The sequence below is a fragment of the Glycine soja genome, chromosome 15, assembly GCF_004193775.1.
Source record: "Glycine soja cultivar W05 chromosome 15, ASM419377v2, whole genome shotgun sequence".
Taxonomy (NCBI): domain Eukaryota; kingdom Viridiplantae; phylum Streptophyta; class Magnoliopsida; order Fabales; family Fabaceae; genus Glycine; species Glycine soja.
In genome coordinates this window covers 20,726,983-20,753,212 of record NC_041016.1, presented here as the reverse complement: position 1 = coordinate 20,753,212, position 26,230 = coordinate 20,726,983, and the positions used below count along the sequence as shown (strand labels likewise).

The following is a 26,230-nucleotide window of genomic DNA, read 5'->3' as shown; positions in this document are numbered from 1 at the left end:
CTGGTGGATAGCCCTCACAAGGACCATATGGCAACACAGAAACAAGCTGGTATTTGATAATCAAACTTTTAACGCAACCAAGCTTATGGATGAAGAACTTCTTCTTCTATGGTCCTAGCTTAAAGCAATGGAAAAAGATTTTGATACACATTTTAATTAGTGGTCCTCTAATCTGGCAGATGCCTTTATGTAATCAGAAAGGGAATGTACTGGACTTAGATCATAAATATTGAGGATATAGGAGTTAAGAAAGGCTTGTTAGACTTAGACAAGAGGAGCTAAATTCATAAAGAATAAAGAAATTCAATTTAACAGTCCAATTTCATTGTTATGAAATAAACTTGTGTACTTTTTTTTGTTTCACAAAAAACTACAACAGCTGGTCTGAAAAAAAAAACACAAGTTGCTACACACTCCTATAACTCAAGCCATTTAAGCCACTACAATTGATTAATTGTATAAGAGCTTGGGATGTGAATGGAATCAGAAATTCAAATTTCTATTACTTTCATTATACCAAAAAGAGAAAACTCTCTATCTCTCTCTCTCTTTCACACACACACACACAAGCCTATTTAAATCAACATTTATAGCAACTGAAATGCTATTCTTTTATTTATATTTGTTGATATGATAGTACATTTATGTCAATATTAAAGCCAGAGCTGCGGGCTACATGTTCCTCCTTGCAACCTCCTCAGCCCCCTCACACTTTGAATAAACAAAGAAAAGAAAAAACGGGTTGCTAATGCTGGGTAATTAATATTCCAGCAGCACCCATACATAAAACACTTTAACATTTAATGCAAACACCCCCCCCCCCCCGACATACATTTATATTAATTATTAACCTTACTTTCACTTTTACTTTTTCTTACCTTGGAATTCCAGTGGGGTCGACCTCTAAAAGCTGGAATGTTTGGCAGCCTCTCATTAGCAAGTTTGAAACTAAAGTAGCAAAATGGAAGCAGAGATGCCTATCTATGGGAGGCAGGATATCCCTCATCAATTCTGTCTTAATAGCCCTTCCTATTTACCTATTGTCTTTCTTTAAAATTCCTAAAAAAGTGGTGCATAAGGTAGTATCTATCCAGAGGAAGTTTTTATGGGGAGGAGGCTCTGAGGCAGCCAAGATTGCCTGGGTTTATTGGGACTCTGTGTGTCTTTCCAAGAACAAAGGAGGGCTCGGGATTAAAGGCCTGTCCAACTTTAATGAAGCCTTGCTTGCTAAACGGGGGTGGGAATTGGCAAACAATCAGAATCAGCTTTGGGCTAGAGTCTTGATATCCAAATATGGAGGGTGGAATGCACTATGTTATGGCAGGGACAGTGCATATTTCTCTCATTGGGCTATATTTTTGTAGTTGGGTTTGGCAGAATCTGCCTTTGTAATTATCTATTATTTTCAGTACACCTAGTACTGAAGCTTTATTAATACTATCTCATTTTTGCAATGAAAAAAAAACACTAACTAAAAAATGGATAAAAGAGGGGGACAGCAACAGCTTCTATTTCCATAAACTAATCAATTACAGCAGGAGGACAAGGGGTTATGGACTGGTGGTTGAAGGACAAGGGGTTCCAACAACTAGTGGAGCAGGAATGGGGCAACTAGTGGACCATAATTTTGCCTTGTATTTTTTTAATCCTCTCTTCAGTACACCTAGTACTGTATTATATATAATACTACTGATTTTTGTTGTGCAAAAAATAAAAACCATACAAGAACAAAAAATGTTATTCAAGAAATTGAGGCAGCTACCAGATTTTTAGAACATACAACAAAGATTCATATTCATCCACATTTAGTACATTGCTGGAAACGGAGAGCAGAACCTAATGGATACACAACAAGGAGCGCATACCTTTTGATGCAAGGAGAAGCAACTGACGAAAATAGTGAGCAGGACCTAATGGATACACAACTTTCCAAGCAACACTACCTGCAATCCAAACCCTAGCTAGTAGTAGTAACTAATTAAGAAACTAACTAACAATCTATACGAATAAAGAGCACAAACACCACGTACGTGGAAGCACAAACTTACAATGAAGACATGAAGCTTACCTCGAACACAACAGCGACAATGCCGACGAGATTGTACCTCAGGTGAAATGTACCTCAGCTGACCACAAACACCACGTACTACCAGTCAAATGTACCTCAGGTGACCACCAATTCGCCAATCCTTGCACCAGAAACCAAAAAAGGTCCTTAGCTTAACCACGAGTTCTAGAAACAGACCTAGCACGGTCACGCTCTTCAGTTCAATAGAACAACACAGGTAGACGAAGCGTACCTGTGACGGTCTTCAGTGCAATGGAGAACAACAACCTCCGATGTTAACAGTGCAATGGAGAAGAGAGCGCGAAAGGGTTCACAGAGAAGAAGAAAGCGCGAGAGGGTAAACGGAGAAGAAGGGAGCGCGAGCGAAATAGGTCGCGTCAAATACAATTTAAAATGTTAGTTTAACATCAGTTTTCAATAAAACACCGATGTTAAAAAATTGATGTCAACGTTAACATCGGTTTTTTGAATAAAACCGATGTTAACTAATTATATGTTAACATCGGTTTTCTGAAAACCGATGTTAACAAATCGACTATAACATCGGTTTTCTTGAAAACCGATGTTGGAGTCACTTCGTTAACATCGGTTTTCATAAAACTGATGTTAAGAAACATATTATTTACAATTATGCCACCGCGTTTATGTTAACATCGGTTTTTGACAAAACCGATGTTAATCCGCCGATGTTAAATCAGCTTTTTCTAGTAGTGTAGTGTTGCTTGCTTGAAAATGTGTAATGAATGGCATTGTCAACACACGGTTTTTGTTTCGCTGGTAGGTAGTGGCTATTGTTTTGACTGTGTAATGAATGGCATTGTCATTTTGAGTGTATTTGATTTATCTTCTGATAGAATACCGCAGCAACTGCGACAAGCACGACCCAAAAGGAACGTGTAAAGACCCACGTACCTGCTGGATTACATAGAAGAAACTACCAAAAACCGTTAATCATGCATGTTGTATGTGCTTAGCAGTTTGTAATAGCATTGTTAGCATATATTAGGCTGCCACATGTCCTTTTATATGTCCTTATATAGGAGTTTCATGTTAGACATGCATGTTGTGCATGCTTAGCAGTTTGTAATAGTATTACTAGGAAATATTAGGCTGCCACATGTCCTTGTATAGGAGTTTCTAAAACTGCCCATAACTGGCAGTATTTGTATTTAAAAAGCACATAAAGCCATGAATAAAGGCAGCAAAAAAAACTTATTTTCGTACTCTTGTAAAACTCTTGATTTTTATTCTTGGAGATAGTCTTGGTCTCGAATTCAAGACAACACCCTCTATCATCTTCTCACCATCATTTTATTTTGCCTTTATCGATTATCAACACACGGACGAAGGGCAGCTTGCTTGCAACTTCAACATTTGCCAACCAAACCCTTAGTCATCTAGGATTTAAAGGTACCGCGCGTTGTTATTTTGAACCACATGTTTATGATTTTATATTAACATATTAATACTATTAATTAATAATAATACAATGTTTTGTTGTATGTCCCTTTTCTTTTGTCCTTCGTCTTCAACTTCTTCACCACCATTTGAGGGTTCATTTTTCTTTTGTTTTATGTTGTTTATGAGAGAAAGGGCTTCTCTGAGAGGAGAAGAACGAGGAGAGGCTGCACAAGAGGAACAAGAGGTATCTGATTGATTGGAAAAGGTGTTGGTGTTGGTGTTTGAATATGAAAGAGGGTAAGAAGAGAGTAGGCTTGATTGAGAAGTAAAAGAAGAGTGATGAGAATAGAGGGGCATGAAGTTGAATGTTTCAGTGTATACATTGGACTTAGGATTTGTCATATTGAAGACTTAATTGGAAGGTTTTGGATCGATCTTTGGCCAATAGTTATAGAGTGGTGTATAAATATAATGTGAGCATGTGAAGAGAGAAAGAGAAAGGGGGAGGGATATTGAAATCACCTGGTTCTAGTATTTTGTCCTGGTCGTCTCTTTTTCTCTTAATTAAAAAGTAGTAACATTTTCTTTATTGATTATCACTTTGCTAGATTTTTTTAGCTAACATAATATTTTAATTGAGAGACAGGAAAAAATAGAAAAGAAAAGCAGATTGCTGCATTAAATAATTTCAGTCCTCTAACTATCATAAACTAATTTTCTTAAGAGAAATTTTATAGTATTTTTTAGAAATTTAAGAATTATACCACTCAGCATGAATTAATGGCTCCAGACTATTTCAATTCAATCAATGATCTTAAATTCTTTATCTTTTTTCACCTTTTATAGTATGCACTTAAATTAGTACACATAAACAACCAAATCAAGTTTGTATTTGTCAGATCAAGTAAATTAAAGTGTTTTGAACCATAAGGGTAAATTTAAGGTAAAAGAACTAAAAACGGAAGCAAATGTGTGTGTGGAAGCACATACTCAAGAAATTACCCCCCTGCAAACCAATAAGAGAAGTTAAAAGCTTCAGGGAAAGCCAAAGATAGAATCATTGATTAGAAAATTGCTGGTTGTTTCCCCAAGAGATAGATAGAGATGCTGCACCACTACCACTTACACATACATACACATCTACACAAAAGAAAGGAGAGATAGAGAGAACATTCTGTTATTTTTTAACTTTTTGCTTTTTCTCTTGCCTCAATAAACAGATAGATCTTGTTTTATATACTTACCTAGCTACGTCCAGCATTTGCTTGGTTTATTGTGTTTAGTGTTTCTTACATTTGCACGCATACTCATATCCACTGTTCATTCTACCATTCTCAGTTTCTGGCGTTTTGTCTGATCAGTCAACAAAATATAAATCACTAATTCCATTTTGTTTATTCCAAGTCTTACCATGGTTCATTTTCATTTGCTGCTCCTGCTCCTGGTCAAGTACTATTTTTTTCCCTGCAATGTATTTCATTAATATTTTGGAATTTCTGTTATTTTAATATTTATCTATATATGTGGGTACATCTCCTACATGGGCAGTTGCTTCATGCATTTTTAATTTTGCTTCCTGCACTCTTTTAAGCATGCATTCGAAACAGCTATTATTCCAAAATGTAAATTACAATCTAGAAAGACTTTTTTAGAATGTAAATCCTATCATTCCGAAAAGGCATTATTTTTAGAATGTAATTTTAAATTATTAAAATTGGGTGTAAGAAACAATTTGAGAGGTGTTGAAAGTAATTGTCTTGTACATGTTAAGAGTTAAACTAAGTACTTTTTATGTAAAGAAAAAAATACTTAGTACATTGAAAATAAAAAAAAATAACACTTAGTTATAATCTTTATACTTTTGTTATTAATATGCTTTATAAGGAGGTAATTTTCTAAAACTTAAATATGATTTTTGTTCCTGAAAAATAAACTTTGTTTTGTATTTTAGTTTTGGTAAAATTTTAATATATATATATATATATATATATATATATATATATATATATATATATATATATATATATATATATATATATATATATATATATTTGTTTTAGTGTATGTTGTTAAGTGACAATATTAACTATTTAAGGAGGCTGACAAACTAGTCACATGTAGTTTTTTTAGGAAACTCTATTTTTAAATCCTTCATCAACTAATCTGACATCATCAAATGTTTTGAATTGATTACAATATAAAAACATCTTTACTAAAAGTTAATTGTAACTGTTCTATCAAACTCTATTATCTTTTAGACATAATAAGCAAGAGAACTTAGTCTAATTGTTAAAAAAAAAAAATAGTAAGTACATATTTGTTAGTCTGGATGGTGAAGATGAAGAAGATTGTGTAGAGGGAAAAGTAGTGTTTGGAGAGGATAAAGTTGGATGGGTAGCGGAAGAGGAAGAATTATATAGCAGTTCAAGAGTGTTTTCTTTAACCCTATATACTAAAGATGAATGTTTCTTAAAATGGTGTTTGAAACACAAGGTGGATGAATAAGGAAAGCTGGTGTGTGTGTCTTCTTTGCTTTATTTTCTGTCTTGGCTAAAGATAGGTAAAGATAGTACTATGTAGTCTCCCTTTTCTTCTCTTGTTTGTTGTCTCTTGTCTAATAAATATGAGGTAGCTACAACTTACAAGTGTGAAGTTCGTGAGTATTCTTTGTCGATGATACCCACATAAAAAAGAAGTTCTTTGTTGATGATGATAAAGTGTAACAGTAATCAGTTAGCCAAATCTTCCTAGGTAGCTGACTATAATTAAATGGAAGGGGAGCGACTATAACAATACAGACTGATTTTCAAAGTCTGAAAGGAAAAGAAAGATAAGTGATTAGATGGACTCAGGAGTCAAACTCAAATCCCACTACATATGTGATTAGATAAGTGAGTAGATGGAATCAGGGAAAGAAAGAAAGATAAGTTCTTTGATGCTTCGAAATTCACTTCAACAATGTTATCTTCAACATATGTCACTTTATAAGTGTGTTTTCTAAGCCAAATTCCTTTGCGAACATTTGAAAATTGAATATCTCAGAGGTAATAGCTACTTAGTGATATAACTAAAATGGAGTATTGCTTAGTCTGAAAATTGAATATCTCGGAGGTAAAATTTGTGAGTATTGTATCATTTGAAGCACCTAATAACTATGTTCTGTTATTTTAAAAGTAGAAGTCGCACGTTGAAATTTTTAAAATCTTTATAAATGAGATTGGGTTAAGCTCACACTGTTGTAGAATGAAAATTCTCTTGTTAGATGTGTTAACTTGGTTGTTAATTAAGTTGGTTTTTTTGAAAATCTTTTCATTTGTAGGTTTTTTCTAAGTTTTCTTAGGTAGGTCCCCCTTCAACTGCTGTCATTTAAGTTTCACATGTTTTTGGCCATTTTTTAAACAGATTTTTCTTTTAAACAAGATCGTAATGAGAAATATATATTCACCAACTTGCCTTGAAATTAACCCAAGACATGGAATTTTGTTGCATCACATTATTTAAAGCAGTATATAGTATATACCATACCCTATGAGTAATTGGCATATTTCAGGTCTGACCCCATGTCAATGGCATGCTCCCTCCTTCATTAGCTTCATATACTCCCATTTTCTCTGCCTGCAAAACAGTTTTGTTGACTCATTAATTAGCATAAACTTTTCAACACTTGTGAGCTACATGGATTTACAAAATCTTTTTCGGAGACAAAAAACAAGTCTTACTTTTATTGCTTCAAGAAGTTTATGGTCATCCTCAAGATACTTGAGAATCCAGGTTAGAACACTTGTTGTAGTATCCTCGGCTTCAAATAGGACCCCAATTACATTCAGTAATTTGGTCATCGCTTAGCATTTGTCCTTTTTCATCGTTGTAGTTCAGCAAGTGGCCTAATAGATACCTCTCCATCGTAAAATGCTCCTTTCTCTTACACATGATGTCACTTATAATGTCTGTGATTCTCCTCCTTTGCCTTCAAATCATTTCACAAAACATTCATAAGACAAAGACATGACACAGAATCTGATCCCATGTATCAAATGATTTTCTTAGACCATGACTAACAAACCATATGATATAAAATATAAAATAAAGTACAAAAAACATGACACTATTTTATTTTTATCTATAATAAAAAATATATAAAAATTTTATGACTTACGCATTATCTTCAATCAAATAAACAAGATCCATGGAAACCATTACACTATTTAACACACATTTTCTACTATTGATTAAAATTCATTAAGAATTACAAAATGATGAGTGAGACTCCTTAAGCAATGAGTTAAACCTACAAAATTTTATGATGTACATTATATTTTAGTATTAACAAGAAGTGTGTTAAAAAGAATGTATGAGAGAGTGTTTTGAGATATGCAACTTACCAACAATGCTTTGGATACAATTTTTTTGGATCCCGTTGTTGGTGTTGCTAACTTTGCTGTGATTTATATCTTCGTTGTTGATACAATTAATTTTGTGGCATGTCTCTTTGTATGTATGATCTGAAGTTTTTCTATTGTTATTTGTCAATTTGATATGCATTTCAGGTTGGACAATTGAGAGGGTATCAAACAAGGTTCAAAGTACAAAATTGAAATTGTTTTTGGACTGGTAATATTTTTATTTATGGAAGTTGTATACCATTTTCATAGCATGAAATTGTTATGCTATATGGCAATGTACTAATGGTATGATTCTAAGAATCAGTCATTGGCTTTTACTTAATCCGCTTCTTATTTTCCCTGTTAAAGCTTCGAGTTATAGTCATACTAACACTAGTTCATCAGTTGAATGTTTAGATATTTCAGCATGTTACATTATTTCAGGTTCTGGTATCCTTGGTCTGCCGCTTCCTAGTTGCTTAACCGCACTGCTGTGTAGAAGATTGTACCAACCTTTTTACTTGGTAAGATTATAACATACTTTTCTGGTACAATTGAGACTTCATTGTCAAATTAAAGCCTTTTTTGTAGTGATATTGATAATGAGGGCATATTAAAGTAGGAGGGTGGTTGTAGCATGTTTGCCCGAGTACTTGTAATATAAATATTGAGTTATTTTGTCTTTAATCAACATGTATTAAGCATTCGTCTTGAACAGCTCGAGGGAAATCAGAGTGAAATATAGTTATAAAGGGCTGCTGTCCTATAAACCAAAAAGGTGTATATAATTTAGTTTAATTTGGAGACCCACGAAAGACAGGAAGAGAGACAAAATTAACTTCTGCTGCCTCACGGACCTTGTCTTCAAATAATGTTTAATTGACTTTCAATTCCTGTTGTCTGCTGTACAGTGTGGCTGCCTGAGGCAGATAAAACTCTTTCTTTTGTGCTTAACCTCATTGAATCTGTGTCTTTTTTCCCTCTCCTGTTTGCTGACAGCTTCAAAGTCTTCAGTTACAACTCTTTCTTTTTCTAGCAGAGGTTCATATTGGTCCAATGCCATCAAATTTGGTGTTGTTCTTTCAATCTCATATATGAAGCCATCAATTTGTTGCTTTAAGCTATTCCTTAATTTGATCCATTTCTGACTCTTGCCTATCTTTTACTGCCATATTTAGTTTATGAAAGTCAAAAGATGTTGCCTATCTATATTATGCAGTGTAAGTTACACGAGAGAAGAACTATGCCCATCTAACCTTAGAGTGTATCACATGATTAAGTTTCGATATGTATGATGTGGCTGTAGAAGCTTTCTTCTTCCAATCTTGGATTTCCTTTTCACAATCTTCTGACTTTGATTTCCACTCTACAAGAGTAAAAACAAAACAGAGAAAGAATAACATTCCCATGGAAGACAATTGAAGTAATTGTGTTCCCATCAATTTCAAATTGCAAAACAGCAAAGGACTACCCAGATAACGAAGCTTTCACCCCAATAACACCCCAAATCCACAAGGGGAATAAACAGATAGGAAATACAAAAAAAACACAGGTTACACCAAGTATACCTTTAGCTTCTTCCTTAAATTGATTAATCTATTCCGTAGCATTCTCAGCTGCTAACTTCGCTGCAGCCTCTCTGTGATGTCCATGTTTTAAATCTTTATCTAAAGAACCAAGAGAAGCTTCCAATTCTTGAATTCGTGAATTCATATCCCGATTTTGCTCATACTCCAACCTGTACAATATTTTCCAAAAATACAAACAAATCAATTCAGCTGGGACTAGCTAGATAGCAAATAAAACTAAAAGTTGAGCTCCACCTATCTTCTCTTTTTTTCCTCTTCATTAACTCTCTTAGGTAGTTGAAAACCTTCTGAACATAAAAGGAGATGCAGGACAAGAAAGTTTTCCTAAGTGAGAACACTATATGCAACAATGACCATATTCCATATCATTAACAAAAACTTTGTGAGTTGAAGAACTAATTTTCATGCAGTTCGATGAGAATTTACTCTTGCCTGGTCCACCACATAATCAATGATTTCATCCACATGGACAAACCACCAACAATTATGAAGCAAAAATTACTAATGTGAAATAGATGTTAACAACAAAATAGGTAATAGCTATTAGATAGACATTTGCTGACCAACCCACTTAAACAGTGAAACCAACATCTTAACAACAAAATAGGTAATAGCTACTACAAAACCTTGTTTCTACCATCTAGAGGTCTCGCTGGCTTCATCTCCCCCTCTCTCACAAACCTCTGTTCTGTCTGTCAGCTTAATCTCTCCCATAATAGATTGTTTGGTACTCTGCAACACCACTTTTTGTCATTGGTGAATCACTTGCTGGTTCTTGAATTGAGCTATAACTGTCTTTCTGGTCAATTGCCACCTTTTGTTGTTGATATCAGTGGCAAAAATAGTAGTGGTGGTGTTATTCAGGAGCTGGATTTGTCTAGATGGAATAACTTCTTGTCAAGTTCTCCATCTCCATGTTCAATTCCAAGACAGCCCAAGATAAGATTGCTTTCTTTGTGGCACTACCTGAAAACTCAAATTCAGAACCTCATTTATTGGACTTTTGCACACTACCAGTAGTGTTTAGTGCCACTCCTTCTTGGATCAATTGAAGAACAAATGGAGCAACCTTTGTGTAGGCACTTGGTAGCACAGGTTCTAGGAGATACCAGGTCAAATAACAAAGTAATTTAGAAATGAAAATAACAAATTAGTTAACATAATTTAGAAATGAACCAAAGAACACGTTGATTTAACAACAAAAATTAACTAAAAAGGAATCGTGGAAACTCTTGAATATTTTTTTTTATAGCATGTTTTACTTTTATCATTTCACAATTTTATTGATCACAAGTCTCAATATCTAGAGAACTAATATTTGTTATTGAACCATATTTCATTGACTTGAGAAGCATGAGTTAAATTGAGAAATTAAGACTAAAAGGACTAAAATCGCCAATAGACAAACTAACAATAACTCATTAAGAATTTTTGTGCCTCCCTATAATCATGGTCCAAAACGTTTAGGTTGGAAAACCTGCTTGTTTTGCCGTAGTGGGAATAAAGGAGAATACAACCATTAGATCCATTATTTTTTAAATGAAAGATTTAGATTTCTTTTTCTTTATTTTTTTTCCCAATCTAAACTTGCCTACTTCCCTCACATTGTCGTGCAACTTTCATCATCAGCACGACAACACACGCCAACAACACTCCAACGACACCACCCTTTGACAACGACACCACCGCCGACCCCAATCCATTGTCGTTGCCATACAACATATCCATTCACGCCAAACCACAGTAGAGGATTGGCGACAGGGTACGCGTGGCTTTTAACCCCCTCGCTCTTTCATACCATTTTCTATTTATTTAATATTAGCATCTGGACAAGAATTAGGAAAATTTTGAATATACAATGGCGTTGAAAATAAAAAAATATGCTTCGGTGTAGGTTTTTAAATAATTTTACGGGTCATAACCCGAGAAACGATAAAATACTCTTTATTTTCCTAGACTTTAATAAAAATGTTAACAATAAAATGAATTAATACAAAATAGACAAATAAAATAAATTATTAGCTTAGAAAAATTAATAAAATGTAATTTTGAAAAATTATATAAAATAACATATTGGAAAGAAAAGAAATGTATTTATAATGCAAAATAAATGTAAATAATTACATTATAATAAATTTTTAAAAATCTGATTTCTAATGGGCGGCAGGGATGTGCCTGGTGTGGTTTAGTTACTTTTTAGATAAAAAAATCATTTGAACCAAACATAAAATAAAGATGTAGTTGGATTTGGTTTAATTTAAATACAACATTAAATTTGAACCATATCAAATTAATCTTTTATGGTTTGATTAGGTTCAATTTTATAATTTCTTTATTTTTTAAATCTATTATCATAATTTAAATGTATCAACTAAACTTACATGACTATTGTATATGTTATATTATTTTTAAAATGAATTTATTTTTATTAATATTTGTTTAACATATTTTAGTTAAAATGTTATTACCAATTTTTGTAACATAATAATAAGTTGTGCATCACTTAATATTTAATATTATTTTTTAATAAATATTGCTACATTTTATTTTAACATATGAAAGTAAAATATATATTATAAAGCAAAAAAAATAATAAATTATTTAATATTTATTATTAATTAAAACAATAAAAATCAATATAATTATAATATGTTGTTTGATTTGATTTTTGATAACATCTGAAAACCAATAGGACCGCAAAAAATATGTAATTTTTTAGATTTATTGTTTTTACAGTTTCAATTTTTTTTAATCAATTTGACAATTTATAAATAGTTTTTTTTTTGTTTTAAACACCCGTAATGGGCTGTATGTGCCAGTTAGATCTAAGCCCAATTACATTATTTAAAAGCCCATGACTGCACATTACTCCATATAAGTTTTATTTAATTTTATTTTTTAAAAAAGATTGAGATAAGACTAATCTAATTTTCTGAGAACAGGCTGGAACTTAGTCAGCAACTTGACAGTCACATCTTTTCTTCTTGTCCTAGGTAAGAGACTACAATAATTTCCTAACTCACTAGATTAAAGATGAATCTTACTTTCGATTTGTAATTGTTATTAATCCAAAAAAAAAAATCTATTATATTAGTTAGGGTATGATAAGAGAGAGAATGAATTTACCTTATTAATCTATAGCATTTATTGTAAAATAATTAGACATTTTCTTTGAAAAAAAAATTAATGCAAAAGACAAAGTGAAAAGAATCATATAAAAAAGAACAAATTTGAAAAACAATCTTATATCTAGGGACATAGGTAGTAGCTTATAAGTTTTAATTAACTTATAAACTTTTAACTAATAAACTAATTTAACACGTCCACCCTATGATGTTAAGAAAAAATAAGTTCCAAAAAGACCATTATTTAAATTAGCTTCTAAAATAAGTAGAAGGATAAATTATTTTTAATGTAAATGATTTTCAAAAAAGAAATTCCATAACCCCCTGCCTCCGTTTACCAAATAGAAAAAACGAAAAGAAATTCTTGCACTGGAAATATGAACAAGCAGCTTATCTTTTTTCTGATCTTCCAGAAAGCAAGGGTAGTTCTTCCTCCATCACAATGAAAGGATAAAAGGCAAGAATAGTAAAGGACTGTACACAGCACAATTAGTGCAAGGGAGCTGTTCAATCCCATATTCATACACAATAATCTACATTCTAACATCTACAATATAACAGACAGTTATATATAAACCACCCTAAAGTAACTGGTTCCTGCTCCATGTTTTTCATGTAAAAAGTGGCAGGCGCATCAGAACTTACAGAAGCTCAAAAGAATGCAAAATTTCCCAGTTCACTTGTGTTCTTCATTCTGGAAATTCTTTGAGATAACTGGTGCTACATGCGTTGGTTCCTTCTGCCACTGGGCTTATAATCTGGATTGTCGCTCTTATCAGTATCAGAATTCTCCCTCTGAGTCTCCACTTCCATGTTTCCTGCCTGACTCCTTCGGCGTCTTCGATCCTGAAATATCACTCACAATGTTCGAGAAACAGCACATTCCAAACACACCACCAAATGTAAATTTAAAAATGGGATCAAATGCTTCAAAGGGATCCCAAAATAAATGTCAGTTTTTTTCAGAAAAAGGAATATTGATTGTTACAAATGTAGTTTCTCTCATGAAATCTACACATTTTCACATTTGTTTTGTTTGACCTTTTTATATAATCTTGCAGGGAAGCAAATATAATTTCATAAAACACAACCAATTGGGAAACACATTGTGAGGTTGAAGGTAAGAATCAGAACTCAAACCTCTCGCAGTATAGGATATTCCTCTGATTCAAGCATACGAACAACTTGGCTCATCCTTGGTCTTTTTTCAGCATCTGGATCAACACACCTCAAAGCAGTCAAGAGGGCACGCTTAAGGGCACTTGTCGATGGCCTAGTCTCAATGTTAGGATCCAACACCTCTTCTGAGCGTCGACACCCCACCATCATCTTGAGCCAGTCAACCAAATTTACCTACAAGAACCACCTGATAGTATTAAGGAAAGTCTAATGACTATAAAATGAATCAAAACTGTCAGAATAGAAAAAAAAATATTATGAAATAAACCAAGTTGTAGTGTATTCCATGTGAGATTTTATGTATTTCATTCTTCCAAATTCATATTTCATGTGGAGACATAGTGCCCATTTGGCAATTACTCAATCAGTTCCTCCCACTGTGGCAAACGTTTCACCGTAAAATCTGAGATTACGTGGTGTACCCATCTTAATTACGTTTAATGATTCAAAATTAATTTTATCAAAATCAATTCTACTCAACTTTAAAACAAACCAGCCCATAAAATAGTAAAGTGAATGAATATACATAAATACAAAAAAGTATGTCAGTCTAAAAGATAGCTTCACAAAAACTAATGGCACACCTCAGCTGCTGGTCGGCTATAATCCACAGGGTCTCTTCCTGTAATTGCTTCAAGGAGCAATACCCCAAAGCTATAAACATCACTCTTCTCGTTTAGCAAGCCAGAATTGGCATATTCTGGAGCAACATATCTGGGGAAAAGCAATGCAAACATGTAAAGAGGAATGAGAAAGTTAGAGGCAGTTTCAATTTCCATAATATCATGTCTAAAGAAAAAAAAGGGTCAACTTTATCAATTTTAGAATGCAACTGAATGTTTGCTACGATATGGTTGAATTGAAAATTAGAGGTGACAATTTTTTGTAATCATTTATGCAAAATGAAACACTTGATCACTCTTTTTTGTTTAGTTAGCCAGAATTGGCATATTCCGGAGCCGCATATCCAGAAAATGCAATGCAAGCTAGAAAAGAAGCCAACTAGAGACAGCTGCATTCCTCCACATACTTATTTTTAGTCTAAGGAATAAAAAGGCCAACTCAGTTTTTGTGTGATTATCTTCTATGTTTTGGTATAATCATCATAAATTTTTTAAGCAAATAAACTACTATATAGTTTATATTATGTATGGTAGGTATATAATCTAATCATGAGTAGACTGCAGGCCTGAGATCACTGAAGAGAATTCTAATCAAGATTGCATATATTTCGGGGAATGATGTTACATTATTGGGGATAAAATACCCAGGAATGATACTTCTGAAGATATATTATCATATCTTACATCATTTAAAAGGTTTCCCAGAAATATGTAATTATAAGATAAAAATACCCTAAAAGAATAAAATTTTCTTTTTTTCTCCCACTGCCCACTATAACCACCCAATATTGGTGAGAATAACACTCAAAATGCCTAGGTACAAGTTTTAGATGGAAATGTTTTTACAAAGCTTAAAACAAACCTAAGAATGTGACATACCCATTTCAACATTCCTAAGAATGTAAATCTAAACCCCCCAAACAATGCCCTATAAAAGTTAACAATATCTCCATATGCAGTATAAAATATAATTAAAAGAACAAATGATGCTTAGTTGTTTACATAACCACGCATAACTAAACATTTATAAAGAAACTAATTTTTACACAGAACAAACAAGTCCCAAATTTGTATACAAGCTTACCCAAAAGTACCCATAACTCTGGTTGTAATGTGGCTTTTTCCAGCACCAAGTAACTTAGCCAACCCAAAGTCTGATATTTTGGCATTAAAGTCCTCATCAATCAGAATATTGCTCGACTTAATATCTCGATGCACAACTTTTGGTTCAATTGCCTCATGCAAGTAAGCCAGCCTACAGGATACAATAATCAGAGATCAAAACAAAATTCATCCCCTTAAAAGATGAAGGTCAAGACAAATAGTAGACTTTTTTTTTCCGGAACAAATGAGCATACGCTTTAGCTGTTCCAAGGAGAATTTTTATCCGTGCATCCCAAGTAAGAAAGCCATGTTGTCGCATGGCTCCATGAAGCCACTGCTCCAAATTGCCATTGTTAACATACTCATAAACCAACAGCCTGAAATTAATAACAGGTTCAATAAAATCTAAAATAATACAAACCAGTAAATAGTAATTAAAATTTAATAAGCAAACCCAAACTGTGATATAAAGGCATATATGTCAATCATCAAGAAATTCCATCCTAGAAAAGACTTTTGGACTTAATTGTTCAAACAGTTAATAGATTTGTAATATGATAATAATGGAGACATGCATTAACCATAAGGTAAGCCTTTAAGCTGCCAGTCAAATGATCAAATCAAGTAGTGAATCAAACAGTCAAACAGGCACATAAAGCACAAACACTAAACAATTTGTTACCTGTGAGTGCCTTCAATGCAATATCCCAAAAGTCGAACCAAGTTCTTATGCCGCACATGACCAATAGCCTCAACTTCTACCCTGAATTCCTTTTCAGCTTGTCCTCTGCATGATGGGTGTCAACAGTTATTAGATAAATTAGCTGCATCTGTAAACATTCTAATAAAACTTGAAACAGATGTTATAAAAACTAGGCTAAAATTAAAAATGAAAACAAAGGCTGCAATGCAACAAAATAATGACAAAACTTACAAATTATTGAGGAGCTTCTTAATGGCCACAGGATTCCCATTGATTAATTGACCGTGATAAACAATTCCATACCCACCTTCACCAATAACGTTATCTTTTGCAAACCTGTTTGTAGCAAGTTCCAGGTCCCTTAATGTAAACCAGTGGCCCCAACCAAGGTGAGAGAATTCAGGCAGACCAGACAAAGGGGATGGTGCGGTTATAGGATGCGAAGAAGATCTGTAAGCAGAAACACTCTTAACACCGCTGTCTTCACCTGATTGAGAGCCATTGGCATCTTTCTCTAAATGATTAGATGAACCTGATTGACTACTATTATCCCCATTCTTTGTTTGGTTCAAAACCTTTTCAGACTCCCTGTCACCAAATTTGTCATTCAGACTCGTAAAGACACCATTTTGTGGATGATTATTTGCTGGAACTTGATCGACTTTGATTTCTTTGATCTCATCTGAAACAGATATCACATGGCTAAGTGGAAGCTTGCCATTGACTCTTCTGAACTTCTTTCTTAAAGTGAGACATATTGATAGCACCACAAGAATGATTATGATGAATAACCCAACTATTATTCCCATTAGTACCCACACTTTCAATCCAAAAACAAATGTTTTCTTGGACAACCCCGAATTCAGATCAGATGCCATTTTGCTGCTGCCAAAGCCAAAGAAATCTCTGCAGAAGTGTTAAAATATAAGAAGGCACTTGGATGAATTCAGCAAATCAAGTAGCAAAAATTAAAAAATTTGATTAGCTAACTATGGATATGAATTATGACACCAAATTCTTGGATTCCTCAAATCTTCACCAGATTTGAGAAAGTTAATCACACAATTAGCCGTAAAAAGTGTCAGCAACAAACTGAATTATATTTGCTACCATATACAGAAGTAACTGAAAAAAGAGAAACAACAGGAGTACATTTCCCAGAAGAAGAAAAAAATGGGGAAAAAAAGTTTAGAGAAATAAGCACTGCATTTTGGTCTAGTATTCACATCCCAATAAATGAAGCACATACGATGTGGAGAAAGGTATAACAAATTTGATTTCAAACTTATTGCAAAATACAAAATGGTAAGAAGCCAAAAGAGCATAAAAACAAAGTTTTTTTTTTTTTATACAACACTTGAAAACAAAGTAAGCGAGAAAGACCGGGACTTTGTTCTTAGTACACAGGAAAAACAAGCCCTATAAAATTTCAAATTTCAGCCAACCCAAAATAATTGAGCCAAGTTGCAAGAGAGCCAATGAGAAAACAACAAAAAAGGAACCATCTTTTGTAAACACCTCTTTGGTTGTAACCACCAACATTGCAACAAATTTCTTACATATGTGAAAAAGAGGCAACAACTTTTGGAACTGAAAAGGTACAATGAATACCTGTTCACAACCCAAATCCTTCACAGATTTGTTCCAACTATCAAGCTCCTTTTCAGACCCTGAAGCAACTTAAACACTAGATCTCTTATGCTCCAAAAACCCCCATGGGTGTGAAGCCATTGTAGCACCAGAAGTTCAACCCCACTTACAAAACCTTACCAAGGTGAGATTTTGCTCTCTGGGTTTTCTTAATTGCTCAAAAGGGTGTCTGATCCCAACCTGAAATGGAAAATTCTGAGACCCCCTCTCATCACTTGAAAGAGGAGGTCACAGTAAAGGCACTAACCAGCCCCTGTGGTGTAGTTGGAGGGAATTGGAGAACACAAGACGCACATGAAATTCTGAGGAGAGGCAAAATGGTGGGGTTAATAAGAAGGCATGGAATTATCAGTGGTTGGTGTTGGGAAGTGACAAGATTCACATTACATACAGTAAAAGAGAAGGCGTCAAAATAGAAATTTTCCTTTGCTGTTTCTTCAAATTTCTTTCCTCTCCTCTCTCGAATCTCTTTCTTCTTGTTTCTGTCTTTTACTTTTTTTTCATTTCTCTTTTTCATATTATATATTTGTATTTGTATTTGTTATTGTTCTTGCTTCTCATAAACGATTTTGGCATGCGGAAATTTTCATATAATTATTACTGTATATACTATAAATTGATAAATTTGAATATGTTAATAATAATTTATCTGTAAGTTCCCGTAAAAAAATAGTTAATCTGTAAGTTATCCTTAATTAAAATGAAAATAATGGTGTCCGATTAACAAAATTTTTTTATTCTTGAAGCTCTTCTCACCATAACAATAAGAGAATACAAAATACAATTATGAAAAAATTGTATCTTCAATAGTATTATAGAACTGTCAAATCATTGTAATAATGTGTCACTTGAACAAAATTTTAGGGTTTTTTCATTTCACTATTTTTTTTCTTTTTTCCTATTTTATTTTCATAAAAATTGTGTAATTCACAACTTCTCTCTAGTTTTATAAAAATGTGTACTCTTTCATGAAATGATATCTCTTTATAAAAAATTTTAAGTGCATGTTTGAAAACCCTCCAAAAATACTTTCAACTTAAAATATACACTTAAATTCCTTCCATCAACACACGTAAATCATCCAATTAACAAATTTCCATGCATTGCTTAAGATGTTTCATATGAGATATATTTCTTTGACCATCAAAAGATGTAAAATAATTTATCAATAGAATCAATTTAAACGCATAAAAGGACACAACAGACATATAGAAAGAACATAAATAAATCAATCAATTGAGATTTTACCTTCAAACCACTTCCTTTCTTTTCTCATGCAAAGAGAAAATTAAAAACATATTATTATATAAATTATCATTAACAATAAGCTAAATTGTTAGCGAGTGTGCAAACCATACCTTAAGAGATTCCATTATATGCTGAAGGAGATTTATCGTTGCATCCAATTTCTATAAATTAAATTTGATGAGAGGAATTAAACCTAAAACTTAATACTTCACCCATGTTTTAAAATCTTACAATTTTTCTTTATGGTTTGTTATTTATTGTCATCATCAATATTTTTCTTTTTTAATTATTTCTTCTTTACTACAAAGCCGTCATCACTAATGTGTTCAACATTATATTCATCTTAATAATTGTCTCATAGTTATGCATATGAAAATATATTATAACAAATCACATCACACCACATTTTAGTGAAACAATAAAATGAGATGTGAAATAATAAACCGAATTGCAAAACAATTTCATTTTAGGCATTTTCAATAAGCATCTTTTTTTACCATTGAATTGCGTAAATTACTAAAATCAATTCTTACTTTTATTCATATGATTTATTCAATTCAGTAGGCTGGATAGTCAAAGAAACAGACTGAACACCACAACAATTTTCTCATGGTCCATAATAACCCTATTCAATTATGATTATTCAACTATGTCCTTGGTAGGCACGGTTAATCCTATCCATGATATTTTTATCTAAGAATGTTGATGAAGACCTATAAGCAATCAATTCCAACTTCAGTTTTTAACCTCCCTTATCCAAAAAGAAAAAGAAAAAACTTTACTTGCCATAATCCTCCAAGCAGCAAAACCGTTGCTGAAGGCAGCACTTAATTACATACCCAATAAGGGTTGATGAAGGGTGAAGGCCCTCCACAATGTCACACAGGAATTAATCACACTCTTGAGGAGGAGGGAGAGCAACACGTGAACGAGTGAAAGGGAAAGAAAAGTCCCACATTGGCAATCAAATAAATGTGTGTGTGATCCTTAGACATGCATTTTTTTTTTAACTATCATAATTAAAATCTTTGACTTTTGAGTGAGATTTTAAGATATTTTACAAGTTTAAGAAAGACTTACTATTTTACTAATTCTCGGTTTAGAATTTAGTGGGTTTGGTTGAATGTCCCAAAATCACATATTTTAAAAAAAATTCACATTTAATCTTTAAAATTGACATAAAATAACATGTATTGGGAAAAATTTAAATTTGCATATAATATTAAAATATACATTATTAGAAAATATGTTTTTTACATTGGTTATTTATGACTTTCTACATCGGTTTTTAAACAATGTTGAAAGTACCGATGCTGAAAGTATTATCGTTAACATCGGTTTCTTAAAACTGATGTTAAAGTAAAATTGACAACGTCGGTTATTTAAATAACCGATGTTATATAATAAGAATTACACCAAAAAAAAAGTATGAATGTTGATAGTTCACATCGATTTTTGTACAAAACTGATGTTAACTTCCAATGTTAATATCAATTTTATGTAAAACCGATGTTAACTTATACATTAACATCGATTTTCTATAAAAACTGATGTTAACTTATACATTAACATCAGTTTTCGTAAACTGATGTTAACATTTTTTATGTTAACATCGATTTTTAACAAAAACTAATGTTAACGTATAAGTTTACAAAAACCGATGTTAACGTTTTTGGATATCAACATCGGTTTTTTTTTAAAAAAAAAACCGATATTGTTATTAGAAATTTTTTTTAATACACTTTTTGTTTTTACAAAAAATCCAAAATTTAACCTATAAATTTCAAATCAGATCACACAACATAGCATATATCATTTGCATTCTGCTTTGAAACAGTTTTTAGCAACAAGCTAGCTAGTAAACTATCAATTGTAAAAAATCAATTGATAACAATGAATAAATAATTTATTAATAACTATCAATAAAGAATATTCAATGTTAAAATGAAACAACAATTGCAAAAAATGTAAAGCAAGCTAGTAAACTAATTAAGTAACCTAAAATTACATAGTTCCCTAACATCCTAATTTTCATTTCTAACTTTGAGATAATACTGTGCCCATTAGATGTGAAGCGCCTTCAATCTCTCTGCTTCCAATGGTCTAACATCATTAAAATACTGCATGTAAGGGCGAAACATATATAAGTTAATAATGTAATACCAATGATAAGAAAATCAAATTTGTTTGAAATAAACAATTACCGTTTCCCAATTATTTCTGAAACTTCCTAAGATTATAGTGGACATTTAGTGCATCACGTAATAGCCACACTCAGTGCTTCCTTTTTTTCTATTACACTAAAAACATAATGAAATTTAGATATTAAACGTTAACTACAATTAGTGTACATACACATAAAATATATATAAGTAGAAGTTTTCTTTAAATCACTTACTTTAACAACAATCCACCTAGCACCAGTCTTTGATTTAGGTTGTGGAGTATCATCAAGTCCTTTCAAAGCACTATTGAATATAAGGAACATTAAAATATTGATGTTGTTGAGTAATGATAATGCAAATGTATTGACAAAACAACACAGATCTATTAATTATTCCTTTAAGGTAGTTGTCTGACCTGTTATGCAAGGAACAAAACCAGACAACAAGATTTTCCTTAGGCAAAATGACAACCATTTGCCAGTGTGCGCTGCAGTGGAGACCAATATGGGTTATTGTAGTATTAAACATTATTTAAATTTAGTTGTTCAGTTTTACTTACCCATTCAGGTAGGCTCCTAGGTAGACATCGCGTTTTGAATTTTGCATCTAGTTCTTCATGTAACTTTCTGATTCAAATTATGATTGTTCAGATCTCTAGATGGACTGTGGCTCGAGGAATCCATACACATCGGAATTCCCCGCTCGCATACTTGTCTCAGTCAGATGCCTATTGTTGTTAACACAAAGTTAATTATGTATGAATTTAAAACAATAACTTAAGTAATTAACAATAATCTAAATTGACTTACAGAATCCACAACTGTATAACAGAGATGCTGAGACATTGACCACCATGTGCTATTTTAGACAGATCTTCGTGCTTTATGTACAAGGGGAAGTCTTGATTAAACACCCCGAACACGGTAGCATCCCACATAACCTGCAACGGCTTCAAAAAAAAGTTGTGGGATGGTCCATGTCATCAAATATAGGGAATCATCGACCTCATGATCCGGCCTATTTGTAGGTTTTGTGGGTCCCATCGCTCTCTGTTTATCCAACAGAGTTAATTAACATTAGGCAATTACAGTGAACAGTTGAATTGAAAAAAGAAGCATTTAATGAAAGCAAAATACCTGTTCTGATAAACGCTTCACGAGATGTGTCGGCCAAGCAAGGAAGGTGTTAAGTGTCTGTCCCACTAAGTTAACCTCATCAGTGGGTACAGGAACGGGAGCATCAGCATCTTTAACTTCCTCAACACCGACCTTCACTTGATCATGCAACAAAGGGATGTTGTGAACGATTGTGGATCCCTTATAAACTCTTCCTAAGGCAACCAGGCGGGGAGGATTTTCTTCGATGTACAACCCGCATTTGTCTGAGTCACCCGTGTCTGGATCGGTCGTTGAGGGATCAACACAACTCCCCTTTGTGCTGACACGATCAACTAAGGGACCAACCTCAAGCTTCGGAGGTAGTGCAAGTCCCTATGACTGCATCTATGACTGAAACTGGGATTGCATCTGGCTGAAGGATAACATCAGCTGCCGAGTCACTTTTTTTGTGATCGACTCCTCCAACTGGTCCCTGATTTGTTGAGTCAGCTGCTCTAGTTCTTCGGGAGCCATGGAGGAAGAAGTACAAGAGGTGCATGGAGCCGATCCAAAGTATTGCTTGATGGTCACATCGGCTCCAGCAGCATGCACACGACCAGGGTGTTCTGATCGCCCAATGGCAGCAGTCAGGAGATCCTGACGTCCATGGGGGACAAAGGAACCCTATGACGCCTACTCCTACAAAGAATCATGTGCAAAACACATATATTTGTTTAGTCATTCACAGAATAAACAAAGATAATTACAATTCTTAATTGAAAATGACTTACAATCTTCTCAGCAATTTCCTTTGTTGCCTCAAACGTCATCTGCCCAATTTTCTTGGTGCGGGTCATCTTCCACTTCATGTGTCGTCTGATGGAAGATGGAGGGTCAATCACGGCCTCAGTGCTTCTGGATTGAGCCATTTCCTCTAGTTTTTTCTTAGTCTTCTTATCCATCAGCTTATGTTCTGAATATTCATAACCCCCATGAGACAACACGTGGAGGGCGGTGTTTTGCTTCTGGATGGCCTGTATCTTTTTCTGCACATCCTGCAAAAATCGAACATTAATGAAAGTCATTATTACAATGTATTATAATAACTGAATTTTTAGTTGAAAACAATTAAAATGACAAAGTACATACCTCCCAAAAGGGGTCTCTGTGGGTCTGACAAAACTGAGCCCATTTCTCCTTACTAATGCCATATTTTTCATAAACAGTATCATCCACACTATCCTTGTCGACTGCAAGTGCCCATTTTGACGTCAAATTAGATTTAAACTATCTCCACCGCTCTCCCACATTCTGAAGTATTTTTTTTTTGTCCTAACGTCAGATGCTTCAGGGATATCAAATTTAGCCTGACAAACAATAAATTAGGTTTTATTGTTAGTAAATTATAAATTTTGGCTAATAAAGAAAATGCAAGATAAAAACTAAAATACCTGAATATCCTTCCATATCAAATCCTTCTGAGTAGCAGGGACTTTCTTCCAATTCTCGTATGTCACATCGACCTTATCATGAGTGACAATCCCCAAATATGTTCTTAATTTCTTCTTGTGGGGGCCGTCGGCCTTCCTGGTCGCAGGATCAACGTGGACCACCGATCTGTCTGCCCCAGGTGGTCTAGTCGCCAAGGATCGTAGCCGTGTGACTTTTCTTGTCCACTTCAAGGTAGACGGCGACTGTGATACTACTTCAGGAGGAGGAGGAGAAGGAGGAGGAGGAGGAGGCGAGCCAGGTGGAGTAGCCATGGGCTTGTAAAGAAAAAAACTTGACTTACTTAACATTATCAAAAAACTGAATCAGTTATGTAAATGTATGTACTAAAATGAAATACATAATAAGAAAATTATGTTAGACGAGGTTAATTAATTCTCCTTCATCATGATCATTACAATTAGCATGAACGTCGTCAGCTTCTTCTTCTCCGACGACGTTAGGAGTCATTTGTGTGGACAAAGGACTAACATAAGTATCAATGTATGAATCATCATCTTCAACATTAACACCAATTGTTTTCCCGTGTAGAACCACCGACCACCTTTCATCACAAAGGTCTTGAACATAAAATACTTGTTTAGCTTGTTCTGTCATGATGAAAGGGTCATTATGGTAAGCTAGTTTCTTTAGGTCTACCAACGTAAATCCTACATCATCGGTCCACACACTGGTGTTGTTGTCAACCCATTTACATTTGAAAACACAAACAGTAAATTTGACATAGTTAAGCTCCCAAATTTCATCAATGAACCCAAAGTAAGGGATGAAAGCTACATAGGGATTGTCATCATGTACACTTGTGAAGTGTTGAGATGCAGCCCTTAGGGTGACCCCGCTGTTTTGCATTGTACTTTTTTCGTCTTGTCCTTTTGTATAAAAGAAATACTTGTTTATGTCGTATCCTTGTCAAGTTATAACATTTCTTTTAGGCCCATCTGCTAGCTTTCTTAATGTTTTAGAAGCATTTTCATCAGCAAAGATTGGATCTTCTCAAAGACACTAGCATGATGGGTTGTAGGCCACCTGAAACTCCTATAGATCTTAGTAAAAACTTGGAAGCGAAGACAAAGAAGATCTAGTTGATATGGCATGGTACCAAAGATTAGTGGCCATGGGAAGACTAATTTATTTCTATCATACCGGGTAGCAAGCCACCATCTTCAATTTTTCTATTATAATATAGTAGTAACATGCAATGTTCAAAATAGCCATTAAATTGTCAATTATAAAGTCAGGGATTTAGAATTGAAAAGCAAGCTAGCTCCACAAATTGAAATATTGATTGTTTGTGTTTGTCATTCAGACTTTGTACAACTATGGAGCAAGGAAAACAATCTTGTTTGGAATAGGCCAAATAGGTTGCAGCCCAAATGAATTGGCCCAAAACAGCCCAGATGGTAAAACGTGTGGAAAAGATCAATTCTGCAAATGAGAAAAACATGTGGCATATATATACAGGAGTAAGGGAAAAGGTTTTCAAGGATGATTTTGAATCCCAATTAACTAGCTGAAGCCAAACCTACTTCAACCCTTTAATTGACTTGCTGACTGATTTTCAATCTCTCCTCTTGAACAACAATTTGAACCAATTGAATCAACTTCCATGCCTAGTTTTCTGAATATAGAAAAACCAGAAATTATATATAAAATAAGTGAATTAAGTACTTTTTCTAGCCTTATGTAGTATGTACTCAAAGTGTAAATATAAACATTTCCCTTCATACCAACCATTCAACTGCTGCCAGATCTTCTTAGAGTGAATCTAGAGAGGTTGTGTGTTGTTTCAAACTGTTGGGTAAGGAATTCATGTATATTAACTGGCTGAGAGGAGTAAATTTCAGAGTATGTCATTCTTGGTTATTAAGTTTATCACAAAATACCAGAGAATGAAGACTTGATGTTGTAACTTGCTACTAATGTTTACCAATTCTAATTATGAAGTAGTTTTCCATTTCAATTCTTCTGTGTTATAATGTATGAAGTAAAAGATGATCAACCAAGTAACAACTTTGTCTTTTTTCAAAGTGGTCACATTAGAGCATTCATTATTACTATTGATGTATCCAGTAAACCAAAAGAAAACTATTGATGTATCCAATATTTTTTTGTGGTATTATACCTTGCTAGGGGCATAGGAGAAGCTCACTACTAGAGTGGTGCTTAAGGGGTCTCACTTGCAGTCCAAGAAGGGAGAAAGGAAATAATAAATGTGTATTTGGTTTAGAGGAAGAAAATAGAGAAAATAGAAATAGAATAGAATTTTTTTTTAATTAAAATAGAGTGTAAAAAGTGTAAGGCCAAAATAAAAAATACACCCTAAAGCCATATTCCATTACGGGGGCTAAATCCCTAAAGCCATACATAGGGATTGTCATGTTTCCTTG

The 26,230-nt window shown here is 33.6% G+C and overlaps 1 protein-coding gene and 1 long non-coding RNA gene across 3 annotated transcripts; both read right to left on the bottom strand.

Moving 5' to 3' along the window:
- Window positions 1-8,459: 8,459 nt before the first annotated feature.
- LOC114387717 lies at window positions 8,460-11,180 on the bottom strand. The gene is made up of 4 exons (XR_003661390.1): window positions 10,067-11,180; window positions 9,420-9,589; window positions 9,108-9,217; window positions 8,460-9,016 (listed from the first exon to the last, which is right to left on the bottom strand). It is a non-coding gene; the product is annotated as an uncharacterized LOC114387717 (long non-coding RNA).
- A 1,755-nt stretch (window positions 11,181-12,935) lies between these two features.
- On the bottom strand, window positions 12,936-18,317 carry LOC114387923 (probable receptor-like protein kinase At5g18500). 2 transcript variants are annotated; one of them, XM_028348191.1, is made up of 8 exons: window positions 17,786-18,317; window positions 16,406-17,080; window positions 16,154-16,258; window positions 15,726-15,848; window positions 15,452-15,622; window positions 14,329-14,458; window positions 13,706-13,918; window positions 12,936-13,411 (listed from the first exon to the last, which is right to left on the bottom strand). In XM_028348191.1, exons 2-8 carry the CDS (start codon window positions 17,050-17,052, stop codon window positions 13,286-13,288), a joined length of 1,515 nt encoding a protein of 504 aa, XP_028203992.1. In that variant the 5' UTR covers window positions 17,053-17,080; window positions 17,786-18,317; the 3' UTR covers window positions 12,936-13,285. The 2 variants fall into 2 exon arrangements, with proteins under 2 accessions (XP_028203992.1, XP_028203993.1); XM_028348192.1 differs by having other exon boundaries at window positions 13,055-13,411; window positions 16,406-17,059; window positions 17,786-18,311.
- Window positions 18,318-26,230: the final 7,913 nt, after the last annotated feature.